This window comes from Orycteropus afer, unplaced genomic scaffold, assembly GCF_000298275.1.
Source record: "Orycteropus afer afer isolate SDZICR_OR568_19922 unplaced genomic scaffold, OryAfe1.0 scaffold00033, whole genome shotgun sequence".
In the NCBI taxonomy this organism is placed as follows: Eukaryota; Metazoa; Chordata; class Mammalia; order Tubulidentata; family Orycteropodidae; genus Orycteropus; species Orycteropus afer.
Window position 1 is genome coordinate 5,479,569 of NW_006921620.1, and position 21,442 is coordinate 5,501,010.

The 21,442-nt window shown below is 42.6% G+C and overlaps 1 protein-coding gene across 1 annotated transcript in view; it reads right to left on the reverse strand.

Moving 5' to 3' along the window:
- Positions 1 to 21,442, reverse strand: part of ABCA4 (ATP binding cassette subfamily A member 4) — a 222,437-nt gene that overhangs the window by 111,091 nt on the left and 89,904 nt on the right. Inside the window, exons 13-17 of the mRNA XM_007936124.1 lie at positions 13,919 to 14,124; positions 12,914 to 13,090; positions 10,760 to 10,982; positions 7,174 to 7,395; positions 2,058 to 2,262 (exon numbers count right to left, since the gene is read on the reverse strand). Coding sequence (XP_007934315.1) covers positions 2,058 to 2,262; positions 7,174 to 7,395; positions 10,760 to 10,982; positions 12,914 to 13,090; positions 13,919 to 14,124 — 1,033 coding nt within the window. The remainder of the gene's footprint in view (positions 1 to 2,057; positions 2,263 to 7,173; positions 7,396 to 10,759; positions 10,983 to 12,913; positions 13,091 to 13,918; positions 14,125 to 21,442) is intronic.

The window sequence follows — 21,442 nt, forward strand, 5'->3', positions numbered from 1 at the left end:
GAACAATTAACTTTATCCTTTTCCAACACTTACCAGATAATAATAATAATGATGATCACTAATATTTGTTGGATGCTCTGTCTGTGCTATAAACACTTTTCAGGAGTTAAATAATTTAATTCTCAAAACAACTCTAGCAAATAGGTAGTACTGTTTTACAGATGAGGAAGCTGAAGCAACATAGAAGTTGAATGATCTGCTCAAGGTCATGGCTAATTAAATAGAGGTACAGGAATTTGCACTCAGGTATTCAGTTCTAATACTTTTCTTAACCACCCCATTCTACTGGCTTCATTTGGATTTCAGTGTCAAAACTCCAAATTTATAGTTCAGTTCTCTCAGCAAGTTTTATTCCCTGCAAAATATTGATTTTGTGAGAATACTATTTAATAGTCATCACGTGTTTCATGGCTTTCTCCACTGCTAGATTGCCGGTCCCTCAAGAGCAGACCTACATCAGTCTTGTTCACCCCTCCATTCCCAGAACCTGCCTCTGTTGACTCCCCAACATGTAGTGCTGCTCAGTAAATAGTTGTTGAACAAAGTGAAAGCTTTTGGCTAAAATAAATTGCTTGAGTTAGGCACACGTTGACATTTTAACCCAAATAATAATTCTCATTTATATTATCTCTTCCCAATGGGCCCATGAGACAGCAGAAACACACGCTAAGCAAGATCAAGTGTGCTGCTCAAAGTTGCATAGCTAGGCTCTCCACCCAGACCTTCTGATTTTCCATGTAGCATTCTTTCTCCTACTTCCTGGTTGTTGAGATGGTCTGAGAGCCTTGAGTTCATCCTCCTCAGGGACAAGGCCAAGTCTCTCTCTCCCCTGCCTGTTCTGGTCATAGGATGGAGACCAGCCCACCATTGACATAATGCAAGGTGACTTTTGGTTGACTAGGAGATCTTTCAAAAAGAGGAGACACTCTGAACTACCAGGAAATGCTAATTTGAAGGGAAATTCAATTTTATGCAAAGCAGATACAAAACTGTACAAACACCCAGGTTAGGAGTTGATTTTCCATGCTGCAACATGTTGTTGTGGTTGTTGTTAGCTACCCTCGAATCAACCCTGACTTATGAAACCCCACCTCTTAGAATAGAATTGCCCCCATAGGGTTTTCTTGGTTATTACTAATATTTTCTCAGTGTCCACCAAATATCAGGCATTCATCTAGGCAATGTGCCAATGACAATGAATCAAACAACCAGGTATCTGTGCTGATGTTACCCATATTCTCTTGAGTGTAGACCATCAATAAACAAACATAAAGGTATATCATCTCAGGTGGTAAAGAGTGTTTAAAAAACAAAATAGGCAAGGGGACAGGAGAACTGAAGGAAGACTATTTATATAGGGATAGATATTTAGATATTTTCAGTCAGGAAAAAACCCTGTGGTAGGTGACATTTGAACAGGAATCGAGTCTACAAATTGTGGGAGGCAGGGAGAGGGGTTAGTGAGGGACCATGTTTCTGGCAGTAAGGATAGAAGATGCAAAGAGTCTGAGGAAGAAATACAGTGTGTTGAAGTACAGTAAGGAGCTTGGGGTGGCTGCAGCAGGGAAACATAGGGGAGAAGAGCATGAGATGAGGAAAATGGAGGCCAGAAATTGTAGTAGATCATAGGTCAGACCTTGGATTTTACTCTGAATGAGATGAAAAGCCACTGGAGGGATTTGAATAGGCGCTAACACATTCTGAACTAGATTCTTAAAAGGATCTCTCTGAATACAATGTGGAAAATGGACTGGTGTGAGATAAGGGTGGAAAATGAAGTCTTGGACTGAGCAGGTAGTGGTGGAAGTGGGACCAGACTCCGGATATATTTCTAAAGTAGAGCCAATTGGATTTGCTGATGGATTTTTGACATCTAGATTTAAGTTTCAAATGCTGATTCTAAGAGCATAAATTCAAAGAGCTTAGAAATGATGACATTTAAAGTAGATGAAATGGGGGAAGGCTAGGGTAGCTATGAGTCAGAATCAACTTGATGGCAATGGGTTTAGGGATCCAAAGAACCCAATTACCTTTACTCTATTGAGAGGGATACTTACCTGGAAACACCTGATCAAGGTACCAGGCAAACAAGCCATACAGAGCAGCATCAAAGAGCATCATCTTCATGGACAGCAGGAAACTGAACCCATCACCTTCCATGGGACTATTGCCAATGTTGCTCCATTGCAGCCCTAGGCCTTGCTCTTCAAAGCGAACCAGGTACTCAGTGCCAAACCCAAATGCCACAGGAGACAGCAGGCTCTGCAGTGGGGCACAAGGGGCCTGGGAGATGAGCAGATGGTCTTTCACCCAACACAACAGCACCCAAAAGCCCACAAAGAAGGGGAAGAGCCAAAAGAAGATTCATGTTGTTTCTGAGTGTAAGCTTACCTAAGGGTGGGGTTAACATAGTCTTCCTATTGGAAAATAATTCTGGAAATGTTTCTCAGGCCTTGGGGACCCCTGCCCAATACCCACCAGGCTCCCTCTTAACTGTTCAATGGGATACAGTTGAGTTGTAGTGCAATGAGGAAGACAAAGAAATGCTACCCAGCAGGACAAACCCAAGGATTAAAGTACCTCATGTTCTCCTTCCTCCCTCTTTCCCTGTCTCCCTATCTCTTTCTTCAGATCACATACTGCTTGGCAGAACAAAGATGCTAACATGAGATGCATAGGGAAAATCCCATTTGAAGAGTTCACAAAGGTCATCAGTTTCCTTGGTCAGGCTAGGAGGCTAGTCAGGGGAAGGTCCCATGATCCCCAATGCCAGAAAAGCTTGACACTGACTACCACCCTTCCCCATCTCAAGACTAGAGATGGTCATTTCCTTTTGTTCTCTGTGCAGAAAACAAGTAAATTGAATAGGTGGAGTGCAGAAAGAAGCCTGAAGCAGAAGCTCCCCAACCAACCTCAATGGGTGGCCACTGACCAGGCAGAAAGCACAAAAACATGTGAGAAGCATTTGCTATATGAATTTCCTCTGCTGAGAGGCCACTTTGTAGTTTAGGGGACCCAGAAAGGGGTTCAGAGTACCTCTCTGCAGAAGGAAGGGACTCTCTAGCTATATTTTCATGAAAACCCTTTTAAAAATCTCAGTCCAGCCTCACACACAGTTGCTTTTGGTAGATCCACACACCCATGAAGCTAGTACCTAGCGGCTTTCTACCCAATGATTACCAAAATTTCTCCAATAGGCCAGCTCTGGGGCTGAGTCAAAGGCTTTCTTGTTAACTACTGTAATTATTTTAGAAAATTGGGTGTTGTAAATGGCAGCAATTACTTACTTATTTAACATAAGAAAAAGGCAAATGCCCTAGCAACTCAGAAGGCAAATAAGTTTGAGTGGTGAGAACAAGTTAGACCAAGATCTTTCCCCAAACCACAGGCAGGTAGCAGTTCTCTTGACTCTACTGAGCACAGAACTGTGGACAGGGAGATTCTTGAGGACAAAGAAATGTTGGAGAACTGCACCCTCTAGACTCCAGGAGAGCCTAGTACTGAAAAACCAGCTATTAAGAAAGGAAAGAAATCTCAGATAAGCAAATCACTACTGAAGAAGAAGTAGGAGGTCCCCACACTCCCAGATCGTAAAACCTACTATACAGCCACAGTAGTCAAAACTGCCTGGTATTGGTATGACAGACACATAGACCAGTGGAATAGAATTGAGAACCCAGAAATAGATCCATCGACCTATGGTCAGCTGATCTTTGACAAAAGGCTGAAATCCATTAAATAGGGAAAAGATTGTATCTTTAACAAATGGTGCTGGCAAAACTAGATAGCCATTTGCAGAAAAATGAAACAAGACTGTACCTCACACCATACACAAAAACTAATTCCAGATGGATCAAAGACTTAAATATGAAACCAGAAAGTTCCTCAAGGAAAAACTAGGGGCAAATTTAGGGGCCCTTATATATGGTATGTATATATATATATACACACACACACACACACACACATATATACATATACCTATACCTACACACACACACACATATATGCATACACCCCCCCACACACACACACACACACATATACTGGGCAATCTACTTCCATAAAGATACTGTGATACTGCCTTGGAAACCCAAGAAGGGGTCACTATGAGTCAGATACCACTCAATGGCAGTGAGTAAGTATATAGGGCATAAATCGACTATCAAGCATAACCCAAAATGCACAAATAGCAGAAGATAAAATAGATAAATAGGACCTTCTGAAAACTAAATTTCTATGTGCTTCCAAAGACTTCTCCAAAAAAGTAAAAAGAGAATGTACAGATTGGGAAAAAATATTTGGCAATGACATATCTGACAAGGAACTTATCTCTAAAATTTATAGAAAACTCCAATACTTCAACAACAAAAAGACAAATAATCCAGTTCAAAAATGGGCAGAAGACATAAATAGACACTTCACCAAAGAGGGTATCCAGGCAGCCAACTAACACATGAAGAAATGTTCACAATCATTAGCCATTGTTGTTGTTGTTATGTGCCATCGAGTCGGACCCGACTCATAGCGACCCCTCCTTGGGTTTTTGAGGCAGTATCACTATGGAAGTAGATTGCCCAACCTTCCTTCCAAGGAGTTGCTGGTGGGTTTGAACCACCAGCCTTCTGGTTAGCAGTCAAGTGCCTTAGGCACTATGCTACCAGAGCTCCCCATTAGCCATTAGAGATATGCAAATCAAAACAACAATGAGATACCATCTGGCCTCAGCATTAATACCAAAGTTCAACAAGACAGAAAATAACAAACACTGGCAAGGATGCAGAGAGATTGGGACTCTCATACACTGCTGGTGGGACTATAACATGATATAACCACTGTGGAAAGCAGTATGGCAAGTCCTTAGAAAGTTGGAATTAGAAATACCATTTGAGCCAGCTATTTCATTACTAGGTATGTATCCTAAAGAAGTGAGAGCCAGGACAAGAACAGATATATACACACCCATGTTCATTGCAGCACTATTTACAGCAGCAAAAAGATGAAAACAACCTAGGTGCCCATCAACAGAAGAATGGATAACCAACCTATGGTACATACACACAATGGAATATTTTACAACCCTAAAGAATAATATAGAACCTGCAAAACACTGCATAACATGGATGAACTTGGAGAACATTATGCTGAGTGAAATAAGTCAATCACAGAAGGACAAATATTGTATTAGTTCACTATTGTGAAAAGTCAAGGAAAGGAACAAAACTTTTTTTGGTTACCTGGGGTGGGAAGGAGGGGAGGGAACACTGCTAGACAGGTAGAAACATTGATTTGGGCGAAGGGAAGGGCAATGTACCAAATGTGAGTGATCAACATGGTGACATTGAGGAAGAGGAAGACATAGAGAGGTGCGTGGGAGGTACAGACAACTAAGATGAACCCTTTTGCACATACAGTACTATGTTGTCAGTGATGGCAAACAGTGATCTACAGGTGGATAGATGGATGGACAGGCTGAACAATCAGGTTTGTCCAGGCAGGGGGCAGTGTGCCCATGACCATGTATAAGGTTGGCAGATGATGTTTCTACAAGTGTATTTGTATGTGCTGTAAGAATGGCCAGGTATATAGTAGAGCTGACAACAGACATGGTTGTAGTGACTTCTTGGCCACAACCAGCTACCCAGAAGGTGGAAGTAGTTGGACCTGTGGGCTCAGGACCATGGTCAAAGGGGATATCAAGCTCAATTGGCATAACATACTACACAAAAACATTGTTCCAAAACTTTGGTGAGTAGCAACTGGTATCTTAAAAGCTTGCAAGAGGCCAGTTAGATGCAACAATGTGGGTCTCTCCTCACCCAGAGCAAAGAAGAATGAAGAAAACCAAAGACACACGGAAACAATTAGTCCAAGAGACTGGTAGACCACACGATCCTCAGCCTCTATGACTAAGAGACCAGAAGAACTAGATGGTGCCCAGCTACCACTGTCAACTACTCAGAAGGGGATCTGTGTAGGAGATCCTGGATAGAGAGGGAGAACAAAGTAGAATAAAACTCAGAATTATAAAGACCAGGTTTGCCATTCTGACAGAGCCTAGTGAGACCCCTGAGACTATGGCCCCTAGCTGCCCTTCAAGTCTGGAATTGAACTCACTCCTGTGGCTTCTGACCAAACAACAGACAGACATATGAGCTGAACATTTACATCAGGTAGATATACTCCTTGGAAAGATCAATCATGGGAGAATAGAAGGGCAGCGTATGCACAGGGAGACAACTAGGGGGCAGGAGTGCATGGGAGAGAAGGACACAGGGAAGAGGTAACTATGGGGTGGAAGTGGGAAGAGAGCTGTTACATTGTGGGGAATTGCAGTCAATGTCACGAGACAAAATGTGTATGAACTGCTATATGGAAAATGAATTTGCTCTGTAAACTTTCACCCAAATCACAAAAAAAAAAAAAAAAAAAAAAAAAAAAAAAAAAAAAATCAGCCATTGAAAACCCTATGCAGCACGGTTCTAGTCTGACACTCATAGAGTTGCACTGAGTTGGAATGGACTCAATGGCAACTGGTTTGGTGTTGCTTTGGTTATAGGGCCCAGATGTTGCTTAGCCTGTGTCAATAAGGGATGGAAATGGCTCATTTGAAAACAATTAGAGAAAAGACTGTGTGGGCATTGTGAACTGTGAGATCTCTTAGCAACCACAAGCCAAGTCCTGGAGCCTTCTCCTGACTGTTATGTGGTCCTGTGTAGACTGGGTCATCTCTTTATCCTTTTTTGTTCCCCCTAAAGGAGCATTTTAAAGACATTTGCAGAACTACCCCAGTTCAAGTTATTTTGGAGAGAGACCAAAACTTAATTTATGGAAAACTCATTCTGGATAGAAAATCTGAATCTTTGCAAACACCAGGATAAGAGATGGTGTGACATGCCCTGTTGGTGGTCCTCTTATGGATAAACAAAGGGACCTGTGAATTGGACTGATACTTCAATTACTTCCTTGGGCAGATTCATCAGGCAGGTTGGATGAGGAGTAACTATTAGGTTATGCTGTGTAAAATCTTCTCCCACTTTCTGCCTTTGTGGCTTTTAGCCTTCAGCCCCTTTACACCAACACAAAGCGGGCCTCCTTAGAGGATACTAGTCCTACAGGCTGAGCTGTAGTTCCTTCAGAGGAAATGAATCACATGTCAGGATGACCCCTCACCACAGCCATCTTCAGATTGGCCGTCATCCGGTCCTGCCAGGCAAAGCAGAGAATGTGAGGCAGGTAGAGGGTGAAGTAGATGACGCCACTGCAAGCTGCGGCCAGGCTGGCCCTGGAGAAGAAGGTGCTGAGCAGGAAACACTGCATGATCGTGGCAGTGGAGAACGACAACAGGAACAGGAAGAGGATGAATGGGTTGCTGTAATGTAGAATTCTTCCATGCTGAAATCAAAGAGGCCAAAAGTCAGCAGTTTCCTCCCATATTCAAGGGAGACCTCTCTGCGGTGATCCCAGGGCTCCCAGAAGTCCTCTGCCACAGAAGGATCTCACCCACCAGCCTGCTGTTGCCTACATGTCCATATTTAGAGACTCTATGCTTTGAGTCTCTTAATCCTACAAATGCCATTTTCCCTGGGACACTAAAGGTAACACTTCGGGCTGTCTAGCAGTCATTAGAGAAGCCCTGATGATACAATGGTTAGGCATCTGGCTACTAACTGAAAGGATGGCAGTTCAAATCCATGCAGTGGCTCTGCAAGAGAAAGACCTGACAACTTTTTCCTGTAAAGATTACAGTGTTAGAAACCCTATGGAACAGTTCTACTCTATCACATGGGGTTGCTGTGAGTGGAAATCAACTTGATAGCACCCAACAACATCAGTCACTAGTAATTATTATTAAGTAAACAAATCCTTGGTGAGGAGGGGATGATGTGGATAAGTATGTCTAGAGCAGAGGAAGACATGTGTAGGAGGTCTGGGAGCATCAACAGAGCCTTGGGTAAATGGAGTAGATGGGAAGTGAGGGAGGTTGTTGAGATCAGTCAAGCAAGCTTTAATATTTTAATGGAGTCTAGCCTGCTGATTTGATCATTTGTATTTGTAGACTAAGATTTTCCACTTACATTGGTTAAAAAAAAAAAAAAAAAATCAATGATTAAGCTACATCACCTAGAAATGGATTGATTCTCCTCACTCATGTTCATCACTCAAATGCATTTCTTAAAGCCTGTGGGTAATATTCAGTATCTTCTACATTAACCAGTGAGTCAATCACTTTGGCTCTGTAGAAAATAGGACCAAATCAGCGACTTCCAGTAAGTGGGCTTCTGCCTAGCGACACTATTGGGTAAATTGAGATGCTCAAATTTATTAGGCCATTTGAATAAAGATATGTCCAAATATATAAAGATCATCCTGGCTTTTATCAAGAACTTAGAGGTACAAATAGATTCATCTCATGAATGGGTTCTGATGAATTGGTAGTGGCTCTCTGAAGTACTAAGTTCTTAGTAGAAAAAAAAGATCAATTAACAATGTTTGTCATGGGTATGTGAGAGTTTAGTTGAACAGATATGCTACTTATCTGCTATTGCCACCATTTCTCCTTTACACTCTAATGCCTGCTGAGCACTGATTAAAAGATAGAAAAATAGGCTGAAACAAATGACAGACTGGAAGAGAGCCATGATTAACTAGAATCAGAGTCTGAGGAAACCTAAATCAAAAGCAAGATTAGGACTCAAAACTCTTGCTTCTGTGTGTTAGAGTTCTTCACATTACCCTGGAAACCCACTCCTTGTCCTTTGTGATCACCTGGGAACCCAACAAAAGCAAGTCCATGACTGAACATGTGGCTTTTGGCTGGAAGAACATTAAGATGGTTGTCGCTCTTCTCAAAAGAATGAAATCTGTTTCTTAACCCAGTTTCTCCTCATAGCAAACTTCTAAACAACAACAAAAAAAACAAACCCACTGCATTCAAGCTGATTCCAACTCACAATGATCTTATAGGACAGAGCAGAACTGCCTCATAGGGTTTCCAAGGCAATAAATCCTTATGGAAGCAGACTGCCACATTTTTCTCCCACAGATGGTGAGTGGGTTCAAACCACTGACATTTAGGGTTGTATAATTCTAATTGACTCAAAGCAGAGATGTCACTCATACCTTGGCTTCCTATAATGACCACTTTTCATTGTTGGTTCAGTAACTTACATAACAATGGAACCTTCCCATTGTCCCTGCTTCCAGCTTCTTTCCTGTGCAGTTGAGGTGAGGAGGAAGGGACAGGGAAGGATGGGAAAGTCATTCAAAGGAAAACCCTATTTTGATGTGGAAAACTGTTTCCGTCTTATTGGAACAATGCCTCAGTTCCCACAAAGAGAAACCCTTCTGTGCAAGATACTTTCTTTGCCTCACGTCCTAAAAGCTTTGAAGTCCTAATTCTTCATTGAAGGCAAAGCTCAAAGTCAAGTCAGGCAAAGTCTCATGGCCGTTGTAAGGCATGTTTCTGCATTTTGACTTCTTTAATTCTAAGGACACAGACTATCTCCAAAAGGAGCAGACCAAAGGATGGGAAGAAACTTGGGCCCCTAGAGGAAGACAGGAGCTCAGCTTCTTCCCTTATCCCTGTAGAGCTCTGGTCCCATTTGCAAATTTAAAGCCACATTCAGATGAAGTCAGCTTCTTTGAGCAGAATGACCTCTGCTTCAGCATTGACAGTGAAAGGGCTCTAGCACAGGGTTTGGTGAAAGCCAAAGCTCACTGTATTTTAATGCAACATTAGAAAACAAAATCCTTCAGACTTGGTACATTTTACTGAACAGAAAGGGCAGGACTTTGTTTAACTGGATCTTGTGTTGGTTACACATGGTATGTAATGGAGCATTCTTGGATTAGGTCAGTGGCAGGTATGGTCTAGCATGGAATGGAAGACACTCAGCCAGAGTTCAATGGGTCACCACATACGTTAAGCAGAGGAGTGCTTAATATGATGATGGAAAGAGGAAAAATAAGCCTGATGAAACTATATCAGGAGCTTGTAGATTCCAACAAATAAAATATCAAAAATCTATTTAAATGTATGTACTTAGGGTGTTCTTATCATTCAACAAGTACAATAAATCATCTATTGTGAAGGCGCTGAAATGAAGGGATGGCAATGTATTTGTGAAGCAAAGTTTTGTTTTCAAGTCTAGCTGGCAAGGGAGCTGCATGTTGGCAGAGCATGGAGCCATGCATGCTGTCTGTAGCTATAAAAACCCTTTATCACTGAGAAAGGATGGACTTCAAATTCCATTCTTTAAAATCTTGGAGATTCTGCAGGCAGAATATTCTTTGGGGAAGCCATGAAAGGTATGGCTCTGATGATGACATCACTGAAAAGGCTTTCCACATTCTAACCTTAGCCAGTAGTTGGGCCAGTAATCCCAGAAAAACACTCTTTGTTCTCATTTCTTCCGTGTTTGGAAAGAGAGCAGTCCTCTGAATATATTATCAACATGTGCTGGGCTCTGCTGATAGCAGCTTCTCAAGAGAACCCAAGGACTGGTGCTGGAAAATCAAGTAGCTCTCCTGAGCACAATGTGGTAGGGAGGAGGGTGCTAGGATACAGTGGCTCCTTGGGGGTGTTTTGGCTCTCTGAATGCCTTCCCCTTGGCTGAAAGAGCCAGGCAGCTAAAATTCCATGCTCTCATTGGTGGCCAGATAACTAATCCAGGCACAATTTTCATTAACAGGAGGAAGTGTGGGGAGAACCACACTATACAGATTTTTCTGAGCCTTCTCCATCTATCTGGCTTACCACAATAAACATTGTCAGGAGGAAGATGCTCATTGACATGATAGAGAAGCTGTCCAGGAACCAGGTACACCAAATCACTGCATTGGAGACACCTTGATTTTTCAAAGTCTCCTTCAGTCTCAACTCCTTTTCCAAGACAATGCTCTTTACAGTCATGGAGACAGAGTAGATCCAGGCCAGCACCATGAAGACAGGGAAACAGCGGTTCAGGATGATCATAAAGCTGAAGCAAGAGGAAAGAAACAGGACAGTAGCTGTAACCAGTGGAGGTCGAGTACACTTTTGTTGAATGTTTGTGTTGAAAACAAAGCCCAGGTAAAGGGAAGGAAAAGCAGAAAAATCTCAACTGGACATTCAATGGACTTGAATGATTTAGTGCATTGCATTTTTGCCCTGGAAGATTACTTTTTCTTTAGAGCTTTCTAGTTATCCCAAATGAATAAATAGATAAAATGTATACATAAAATCATGTGTGTTATGCAGCACAGGCATACATATAAGGCCCTCTTGGGAAAGGACTACAGACTTGATGATATGGGATGTGATTGGAATAGATAGGTACATGCTACCTGGCACTGAAGCCAAGAAGATGGACCATAAACAAGAGGAAATTGTGGTAGTGAGATCAATAACTTGGCTTCTCAAGGAAGTCAGCTAGCCCAGCACTGTCTACCCTGGTGGGTCAAATCCTAGATTCAGAGGAAGAGGCAAAAGATAACTACTTTATGTGGCATTTCCAGGAGACAACAGTCCAATAAATGAATCGTTAGTGATCCAGAGCTCTAATAACCACTGTCTCCACCAGCCATGCGCAGGGAGAATAGATCTACAGATATGTACTCCAGGAAGCTTGGTGGATTTGATAATTTGGAATTAGTTTGTTGTGAACTTTACACATGTTTTCTCTGTGCTTAATTTGCTAGTAAAGTCTTGAGGGGATATTATCGACCCCAAACTGTTAGGTGTTGTGACAGGGTGGAATTCTAGTGGGGAAAGGTTTTTCACTCAAGATGGCCCTAGGAGGAGAACAGCAAATTCATAGTTAGCACTCCTGGTAGACTGGCCACCAGAGGGCTCTCCCACACCGAATGACCCAATCCCTCCTGGGGAGGCACTACCCACATCGTCAGATAGCTAGCTGGTGAGAGAGTGAAATAAAATCCAGTATGGGCAAAGGGATCCTCTCAGCAGTTGAGTCCAATTGCTTCTCCTTACTCTGTTCTATAAAAGATTAAAGAGAGAACAACTCAAAATGTCAGTAGACATTCTGAAGTCAGTCTAGGTTGTGAGAGTAAGCAGAGATGGGAAGTGGATACAGGGGCAAAACCAGTCCCACCTTTAGGAGCAGAATGAGAGAGACTGGCAGAGAAGTGGGAGCTCTGGTGGAGCTCTGCCTAAGGCATTTGACTGCTAACCAGAAGGCTGGTGGCTCAGATACACAGGCACACTATAGGGAACTTGCCAGTTTTCTTCAAGGAGTTGAATCTCTAAGCCAGTAGGTCTCTGCTACTTGTCCTGGGAGCATTTCTGACCCCATTCCCCATGGCAAATGAGCCCTCCCAGCCCCTTTCTCCCTCTATTCTTGTCTCTACCACCACCCAAATCCATGTTCAGCAAAACAGTCGCTACTTCCTTAGCCTGGGGATGGAGTGGGCATGGAGGAAGTGACCGAGCTCATCCAACATTCCTTTACTTTTTCATTAAGCATACATCATGGGAATGTTAATTAGAGAAGTAGCTGCATTACTCCCAGGCTCCTAGGAACCGGACCTACTTGCCATGCAGAGTCCTCATTTGCTGATTTGGCAACCATTGGGCAAACACTCCACCAGAACCCTTCTACATACCAAACACTCTACGTAGTGGGAATTTTTTTAAAAGTGTTTATCCCCTCCCCTAGCCTCACTTCCCTTGCTTTAATTTTCACCTTCCTTTTCCACCCACACCACCAACTCCTTTCTCTCTCCCTGACACCTCACTTGCTCATCTTCTCCGCATGAGGCCTTGGAGAAGAATGCTTCTCAGTCAGATATCCATTCTCCTCAGTTTGGCCTTAGTCCCTGGGTTTCTCTGCAGAGAGCTCTGGAGCACCCCCACCTGACCCCAGCCCCAGTGATTCAAATTCGTTTGTTAGAGTGGGAACCTGGTACTCACGAGTCATCCACAAAACAGGGGTAAGGCATCTGCTGGAGATAGACTCCAACTGGAACTTCAGCCTGGGCCTGACTCCTGGTGATTCCCTGTTCAATCATGTCCTGCAGATAGGCAAACCCTCCCCAGATATAACGGAAATCTTCCACGGGATCGGCTCTGGGACCAGAATCCCAGTACCTGAGAATCAACCAGAGGGAAGGACATAGGATGTCAATGGGAACAGAGTACTTACTCACACTTGGCTGGCACACTTAGAACTTGCTCTCTTGGAAACTTTTGTTGAAACTTTCTAAACTATCCAATTCTATTTTCTAATTCAGAATTTACATCTCAGTTATGAATATTAGCCAGAGTGTGATTCTGTATTTGCTTTCAAGCAGAACTCTGCTTCCAGCTTTACAAAACATCTTACTTCCTCTTATTTAACTTAATTTTATTGATCTACAGGTTGAGCCCAGTCTCAATTCTTTACCCAGTAAAACCACCTTTAGGACAGAGTAGAACTGTCTCATAGGGTTTCTAAGGCTGTATATCTTTACCAAAACAGACTGCCACATATTTCTCTTGCCAAGGGGCTGCTGGGTTTGAACTGCTGGCCTTTCAGTTAGTAGCCAAGGCTCAACCACTGCACCACCAGGGCTCCTTCTCCCTACTCAATATCAAATGTAATTTCCCACCAACTTTGGAGAAACCCCATTTGTAGCATCTCTTCGTGAAGTCAATTCAATGTCTTGAGGGTCTATGACCAAATTGCACAAAGGCCAGCCAGGGAGGTACAAGTGCTGATTTGAGATGTGTGAAGACAGAGTAGCCAAACTCTCTTTTCCCTATAAGCTATCCGATTCAACTGGTTAGCTCAGTTCTTTGATCTCAAAGTATTTCTATGCTTTTCTAAGTAAACCTACCACTGTGAGAAGATGGGTTGTCTGAGTCCAGAGGGGCCATTTGTCCTTGACCAATACTCTAGGAATGGCTAGGGTCTTTTGAGATTGCCTGAGACATCACCTGTCTTTGATCTTATTGGTTTTCTCCACCACATCTATGTCCATGCGGATCTTGTACTTCACGTGGGGTGGTAAGGAGCTGGTCCAGGGATACATGTCAGGGAACACCACACCGGCCCAGAACCTGTTTTCCTCCAGCAGCGATAGAGCTCGTTGGGTGAGCTGAGTTTCATCGTCGTAGCTTTCAAACTTATTCAGGGTCAAGCACTGCAGATAATCATAAAAGTTGAGAGAGATTGACTAGCACTAGCAAAGACTCAACTGCAAAGAGGCAGAGGATAAGAGCTCCTGCCCTGGGGAGGGGTCAAATGCAAGAAGACCTAGAAACTTAATGTTGCTTAGCTCTGGAATCTGGTGTTAATTTTTCAGTGTGACTGGATTTGGGGGTGGAAGGAGGCTTGGAAACGCTGACTTGCTCTTAGCCCTGCAGGTTTCATGAGGACTGTACAATCCAGCTGTCCAAGGCTGTCCAAATATGCAACTCCTCAAATGACAAAAATACTCAGGGCTCAAACTCCCCAGCATGGAGAGGCAAGGGAGTGGGGTCACACTGGATGCAAGCTGCTTTGAAGATCAGAAAGCTTGACGATAAAAGAGTTTTAAAAAGAGTGAGAAGCATTCCTAGCAGCGAACCTTCCTGCCTCTCTCCAAACACACAGGGATGACCAGCTGAGGGAAGAACAAGGAGGAAGAAAGCAAATATTAGAGAGCCAAACTGATTTAGTCAGATAATTCATTTCCAGTAACAATTTTATGACAATTAATAGTGGTGAAGGAGGAATTTCTTAATATGTCTCTTTTCTTCCCAAGAAGAGAAAAACAAAAGATTGAAACTAAGAATTTCTTTTAATTTAAATATTAGAGGTTGTCTACTTTTATAGATTCATTAAAGGTCTATATTGCATCTGTACCTGTTTTTTTCCTTAACCTTTTGTTCCTACAATACACTATGGGCATTTGTGTCAATGTCTTTCTTAGAATGTAACTCACAAGAGGTCAGATGGCCTTGTCTTGATTAATTTGTTCACCAAATACTTACTGAAAGTCTGCAATGTGCCAGAGTCTGCTTGGCTCCAGGGATACAAGGAAGAAAGATAAAATCTCTTCCTGAAAGAAACTCAAGACCTAATGAGGGAGAGGGTTGAAGTAAACCAACAATTGTAATACAGAATGAACAGATTCTGGTGGAAACCAGCCCAGGGTCCTCTGGGAGCCCAGAGGAGGGATGCACGTAAGTCCACCTGGATGGGTCAGGGAAGGCTGCCCTTTGAGCAGAATGAGGATGAGCAGGAAGGAAAACAGGGAAGATTAGCTCATACAGAGGGAATAGCACATGGAGTATCTGGAGACTTGCAAGAAGAGAGCATGGCCTTTATACTTGGCTGTGAGGTAGATGACTGGGGAATTTTATATTTTACCAACTCCCAGGCCCCATCCCAAACCAAGTAAATCAGAATCTCAAGAGATAGGACCAGGGCATCAGTATTTTGCAAAAAACTCCCCAGGCAATTCTAATGTGGAGAGAAGAGCACAAAGTGGATGGAGGTAAGTGGTAGGAGTTGAGCACTGGAAAGACTGATGAGAACCAGATCACATTTGCCCCACTGCAGTTTGTAGCGTGACTAATCAGCTGACCATTTTCTGGGGACATGGAATTTTCAGGGCTAAAACCAGGAAAGCCCTGGGCAAACTCTAAAAAGCCATAAAGAGTCACTGCAAGGTTTTTAACATAGGGGGCAGTGGTGGTTTGGTGGTAGAATTTTCATCCTGCGTTCAGGATACCTAGATTAGATTCCTGGCCGATGCACCTCATGTGCAGCCATCACCTGTCCGTCAGCGAACGATTACATGCTGCTATGATGCTGAACAGGTTTCAGCAGAGCTTCTAGGCTAAAATAGACTAGGAAGAAAGTCCTGGCAATCTACTTCTGAAAATCAGCTATTGAAAACCCTATGAATCACAGTGATCCAATACCCAGCCCATCATGGGGATGGCAAGGGCTCTGTTGTGCATGGGGTTGCCGTGAGTCAGGGCTGACTGAATGGCAGCTAATAATAACATGATATATGTGATCAGTTTGTTTCAGAAAAATCACTGGTTGGGAGTGGGAGTATGGAGAGGCAGGATGAATTTGAGAAGGCAAGGAAGAAAGCAAGAAGACTGGTTAGCAGGTAGTTGTAATTTCCGTTTAAAGGAACAAACTAATCAGCATGAAGAGCCTATGCATTACCTGCAACGCCAATTTTACTGACAAGGAAACTGGGGATCTGCCTGAGACCACACAGCTGACAATGGCAGAGCCTGGATTCTCTCCCCACTTTCCAACTCTGGTCCCAGAATTCCTCCTGCCACTTCCCAGCCTCTCAGGAGCAGCAGGATTAGCCCCATCCACTGTGTGGCTTGCAAAGCCCTTTCAGGTGCTCACAACCATTTTGTAGAGGAATTATTGATTATCTTCATTTTGCAGCCCAGGAAACTTAGGCTCAAAAAGGCTTAGTAACCTCTCCAGGGTAGTAGTTGTTGTTGTTAGCTACCATAGAGTCACCTCTGAGTCATGTCAACCCCAGGCACAACAGAACAAAACGCTGTCTGGTCCTGTGCCATCCCCTCGATCCTTTGTGGTTTGGACCATTGTCGTCCATGGGGTTTTCATTGGCTGGTTTTCAGAAGCAGATTGTCAGGACTTTCTTTCTAGTCTGTTTTAGTCTGAAAGCTCCACTGAAACCTGTTCAGCATCATAGAAACACTCAATCCTCCCCCAACAGATTGGTGGTGGCTCTGTATGAGGTACACTGGCCCATGCCTTCCACATGGAGTATGAGAATTCTACCAGTAATTCCAGGAGAACTGTTACCATGGGGGGGGTGTGAGAAAAGTGGACAGATTATAAGGACCTAACCTGAGAACCAAGCTGCCACAACACTGATAAGAAAGAAGCATGTAAAGCCAGCTCAGCCATCGAAAACCCTTCATTCCTAAATCCCACTCTAAGGACATCATAGCCTTATACCCAAGCCAAAAGCCTCTTATTACTTGGGGGCTGTGTCTGAACAAGGTACTACAAACCTAGTTTAGGGCCTTCTGAGTTAAAGTGTTTGTCCTCAGGCTCCACAGCCGGGAGCAGGTCCCATGTGATTTTCTGAGTCTTCTAGATTAGGGGGGAAAAAAGGAAACTGTTAACTTTCCAGCTGATATGAGAAAGAGAAGCACAGGTACATGAGAAAATCTGGAGGGCCAAAGCTTACATAACACCATGTTATTGTTGTTATGTGCCATCGAGTCGGACCTGACTCAAATCCCTCTTTGGGTTTCCGAGGCAGTATCACTACGGAAGTAGATTGCCCAACCTTCCTTCCGAGGAGTGGCTGGTGGGTTTGAACCGCCAGCCTTCTGATTAGCAGTCAAGTGCTTTAGGCATTATGCTACCAGAGCTCCTCAAAGAAGATAATTATTTTAGACGGAAATGAACTGGTATTTCTTTAAGGAATGCTGTTTAGTGTAGTCACACATCATGGAGTTAATAGAAATGGGGAACTTTCTTCCTTCAGCCAATCTCTCACAAACTGGCATTGTCCTGCTTAACATTGTCCAGGCCTTTAAATGAGAAGGAGGAATTTAGTGCCTCATACAGGAAAACCAGGAAAAAAAAAAAAAAAACATTGCCGTGGAGTAAATTCTATCTCATAGTGACCCCCTCTGGGTTTCCAAGGCGCTAAATCTTTACAGAAGTAGATTTCTTCATCTTCCTTACGTGCAGTGGCTGGTGGGTTTGAAACTCCAACTTCTTGTTATCAGTCAAATGCCTTAGGCACTGCCCCAGCAGAGCTCTTTCATCTAGAAAAAGTCCTCAATAAATATTCATTTCCTCTGTATTGACATAACATTATTGTTGTTAGATGCCATCGAGTGGATTTTGTCTCATAGCCACCGTATATGACAGAGTAGAACTGGTCCATAGAATTTCTTAGGCTGTAATCTTTACAAGGAACCCTGCTGGTACAACGTTAAAGTGCTTGGCTGCTAACTAAAAGTTAGGTGATTCAAACCTACCAGCCACTCCATGGGAGAAAGATATGGAAGGTCTGTTTCTGTAAAGATTGAGAGCTTGGAAACCTTATGGGGCACTTCCATTCTGTCCAGTAGGGTCCACTATGAGTCAGAATTTATTCTAGGCAGTGGGTGGGTAATCTTTACGGAAGGAGATCACCAGGTGTTTTCTCCCACAAAGCAGCTGTGGGGTTTGAACTGCCGACCTTTTGGTTAGCAGCTGAGAGCTTAACTGTTGTGCTACACAAGGACTCTTTAGATATAACAAAAACTTTGCTGTTTTATAAAGATCTTTTGTGGGGAAGCTAATATGTAGATTTTAACCTCAATCAGAGACCAAGAACCTGATACTCATTACCTGTCAGTACTTGACCCAACAACACTGCTATGGGGACAAAGAATGATCAGTCTGCTGCTGAGGCAAGGAAGTATCAGAAGTAAACTGCTCAGAGTACATATAAAATGCACATTTAAGTATTTTTTAGGGAACCCTCAACATTCTACGAAGGTAAGTAATAGGATAATCTCACTATATCTGTTCAATGAATTTAGAACTGCATAGATAGAGTTTTAGTATTGTCTATTAGAATGAATCTGAAATTAAACTTCTAAAATGAAAAAGAAAATCATGTTGGGAGTTGAAAATTCTTTGCCATTTCTTTTAGCTGTGGCATGTTGTTCTACCAATTAACTCACAGAGTCCCGAGACATTTGCACAGAAGGAGTCTTCGAGGTCTTGTGGTCTGATGTCTTTGTTTTACTGGTGAAGAAACTGGGATGAGAGGGGCAAAAGGCTTGCCTAAGGTCTGTATAAGCAGAGCAGCAGCAGAAACAGAATCTGAATTTATGTCTTCAGGAATCAAGCTGAAGGGTGGTACTGTTTCCTACCCGACAACCTGTCAGAGTAAGCCACACTCCAACCACAAGGAAGGGGCACAAAATTTCTGAACAAGAAGATCTTTTGGTCTCGAGCAGTACAAGCTAGTAGAATTTTTTGCAGTGATGGAAATGTTCTGTAGCTGCTCTGTCCAGTATGGTACCCGATAGCCATGTATAGCTATTGAACACCTGAAATGTGGCCAGTGCACCGGAGGCACTGAGTTTTTCTTTTCAACTAATTTAAATTTAAATAGTGGCATGTGGCAACCAGTTACTTTATCGGACAGCACAGCTCTTGAGACCAAATTCTTTGAGGTCGGGTACATGTCTTGTTCATTGTGGCTCTGATTGGGACTCAATAAGTGTTTATTGAGTTGAATTCATTTAAGTTTGAAGCCCTGAATGTTGTAAGAAGAATGATTTTACTACTGTGTGTCTTGAACATAATTAATAGTGATACTGAGAGGATAACTCTCCTTGTAACAACAAAAAACTAATGAAAACAAATACATTTTAATAATGTGACTTTTGGAGCTATATAGCTTCTTCTCTTTGAACTTTCCTTTCATGTTTTAAAGGGAAATCTATACTAGAATAGCAGCTGATGCTTCCAGTGACATTGTTGACTCCTGCAATGACGTGGGCTCCATCCTGGCTTGTATAATCTGGCAGCCGATTCACAGTCATGCTTCCTGTTGTGTCCCCCTAGATTGGTACCCTGATACTTTCCAGAAAAACAAAAAGGTTCTCAAACACTCATGCTCTGTGCTGAGCCATCTGGTCCATTTAATAAGTTGGTTCATCTTCCCCATCTTGGAAAGCGGCACAGTGTAGGGCTTAAGAGTCAACCAGACCAGAATGCCACCCAGCTATACCATTTCCTGTTGGCTTGTGTGTCCCTGTTTGTAAAGCTGAGGTGGGACCTACTTCATAGGTTTACTCTAAAGATCACATGAAACAGTGTTTGTGAAGGGCTCAATCAGTGCCTCACTGCAAAAATAAAAGTTGACACTGAGAGCTTACTATGTGCTGAAAACTGGTCCAAGAGCTTTACTCCTGATAACTCATTTAATCCTCATAACATCTGTATGAACAGTGAGGTTAAAAAAAAAAAAAAGTTGCTTAAGTTCTTCAGCTTTAACCCAAGCAATCTGACTCCAGAGTCCATGTTTTTAACCACTGTCGTATCTGTATCATACTGTTTCATAAGTAGTAAAACCAATACCAAAACCCACTGCCACTGAGTCAGTTCCAACTCATAATGATCCTCATTGGGTTTCCAAGGTTGTAAACCTTTATGGAAGTAGATTGCTTCATCTTTCTCCTGTGGAGCAGCTGGTGGGTTTGAACTGCTCACCTTCTTCTGGTTAGCAACCAAATAACAAGAACTCAATAAAGCCATTATTACTACTATTTTTGCAAAATATATTGAAAGTCAACAGAGTTTCATGACTTTTAAGCCCCTGTCAGGTTACCTTTCATTCCTGACAGCTGTTCATCAGTGGAGAAAAGCAGTTATTTTCTTTAAACAATATGGCTGGGAACACAGCCTGCCCTCAGCTGATCCATAGAACCTCATCTGGTTAAAACAATGTGATGGAAGGAAGCCAAAGCCCTATGTCCCGCCTGGTTGGGGTGTGTGTGTTCCTAACCTACTGGTGATCATTGTCCATTAGGTGAAAGTCAGACAAGCTCTACTCAGAGAAAGGTTTTGGAAAGCTGATCCAGAATGTCATCCTCACTAAATCTACCTGAGGTCAAGGCGGAGCAATTGTAGAAGCTTCCTTGGACATGAGTCAAAATTTCCTCAGTCACCCTCTGAGGTATGAATCATGATGCATCATTGAAGTCTCATAGGAGGCCACCTGCCTCACAGCAACTGGCCTCATTCCCTATTAGAACTTACTGTGATCACTGCTGTTAAAAGCTTGGCTAAAGGGTATACCCACCACTGTGTATGTGAGTGAGTGTGTTTGTTAGGGAGATTTTGTTGTTAGTTGCTGTCAAGTTGGCTCCAACTCATGACGACCTTATGTACACCAGAATGAAATGCACCATCTCCAACATCGTTGGTATGCTTGAGGCCATTGCTGCAGCTGTTGTGTCAGTGTATCTCATGGAGGCTTTCCCTCTTTTCCATTGGTCCTCCACTTTACCAAACATGATGTCTTCTCTTTATAGCAATTGGTCTTTCCTGAAGATGTATCCAAAATAAATGAGTTGAAGTCTCATCATCTTTGGTCCTAGGGAAATTCTAGTTGTTATCTAAAACTGATTTGCTTGTTCTTTTGGCAGTCCATGGTATATTTAATATTCTTTGCCAACACCATAATTCAAATAAATCAATTCTTCTGTCTTACTTATTTACTGTCTAACTTTTGCATGAATATGAGGTGATGGAAAAAAACATGGCTTGGGTTCACATGCACCTTAGTTATCAAAGTGACATCTTTGCTTTTTAAAACTTTTGTAGATTTGCCCAATGCAATACATCATTTAATTTCTTTGGTTTCTGGGTTATGTTATCTTGTGTATTAATGGTCTGTTGTTATTTGCTATTTTTAGTTCTCTGATCAAAGGACTCCCTTTAGGATGTCT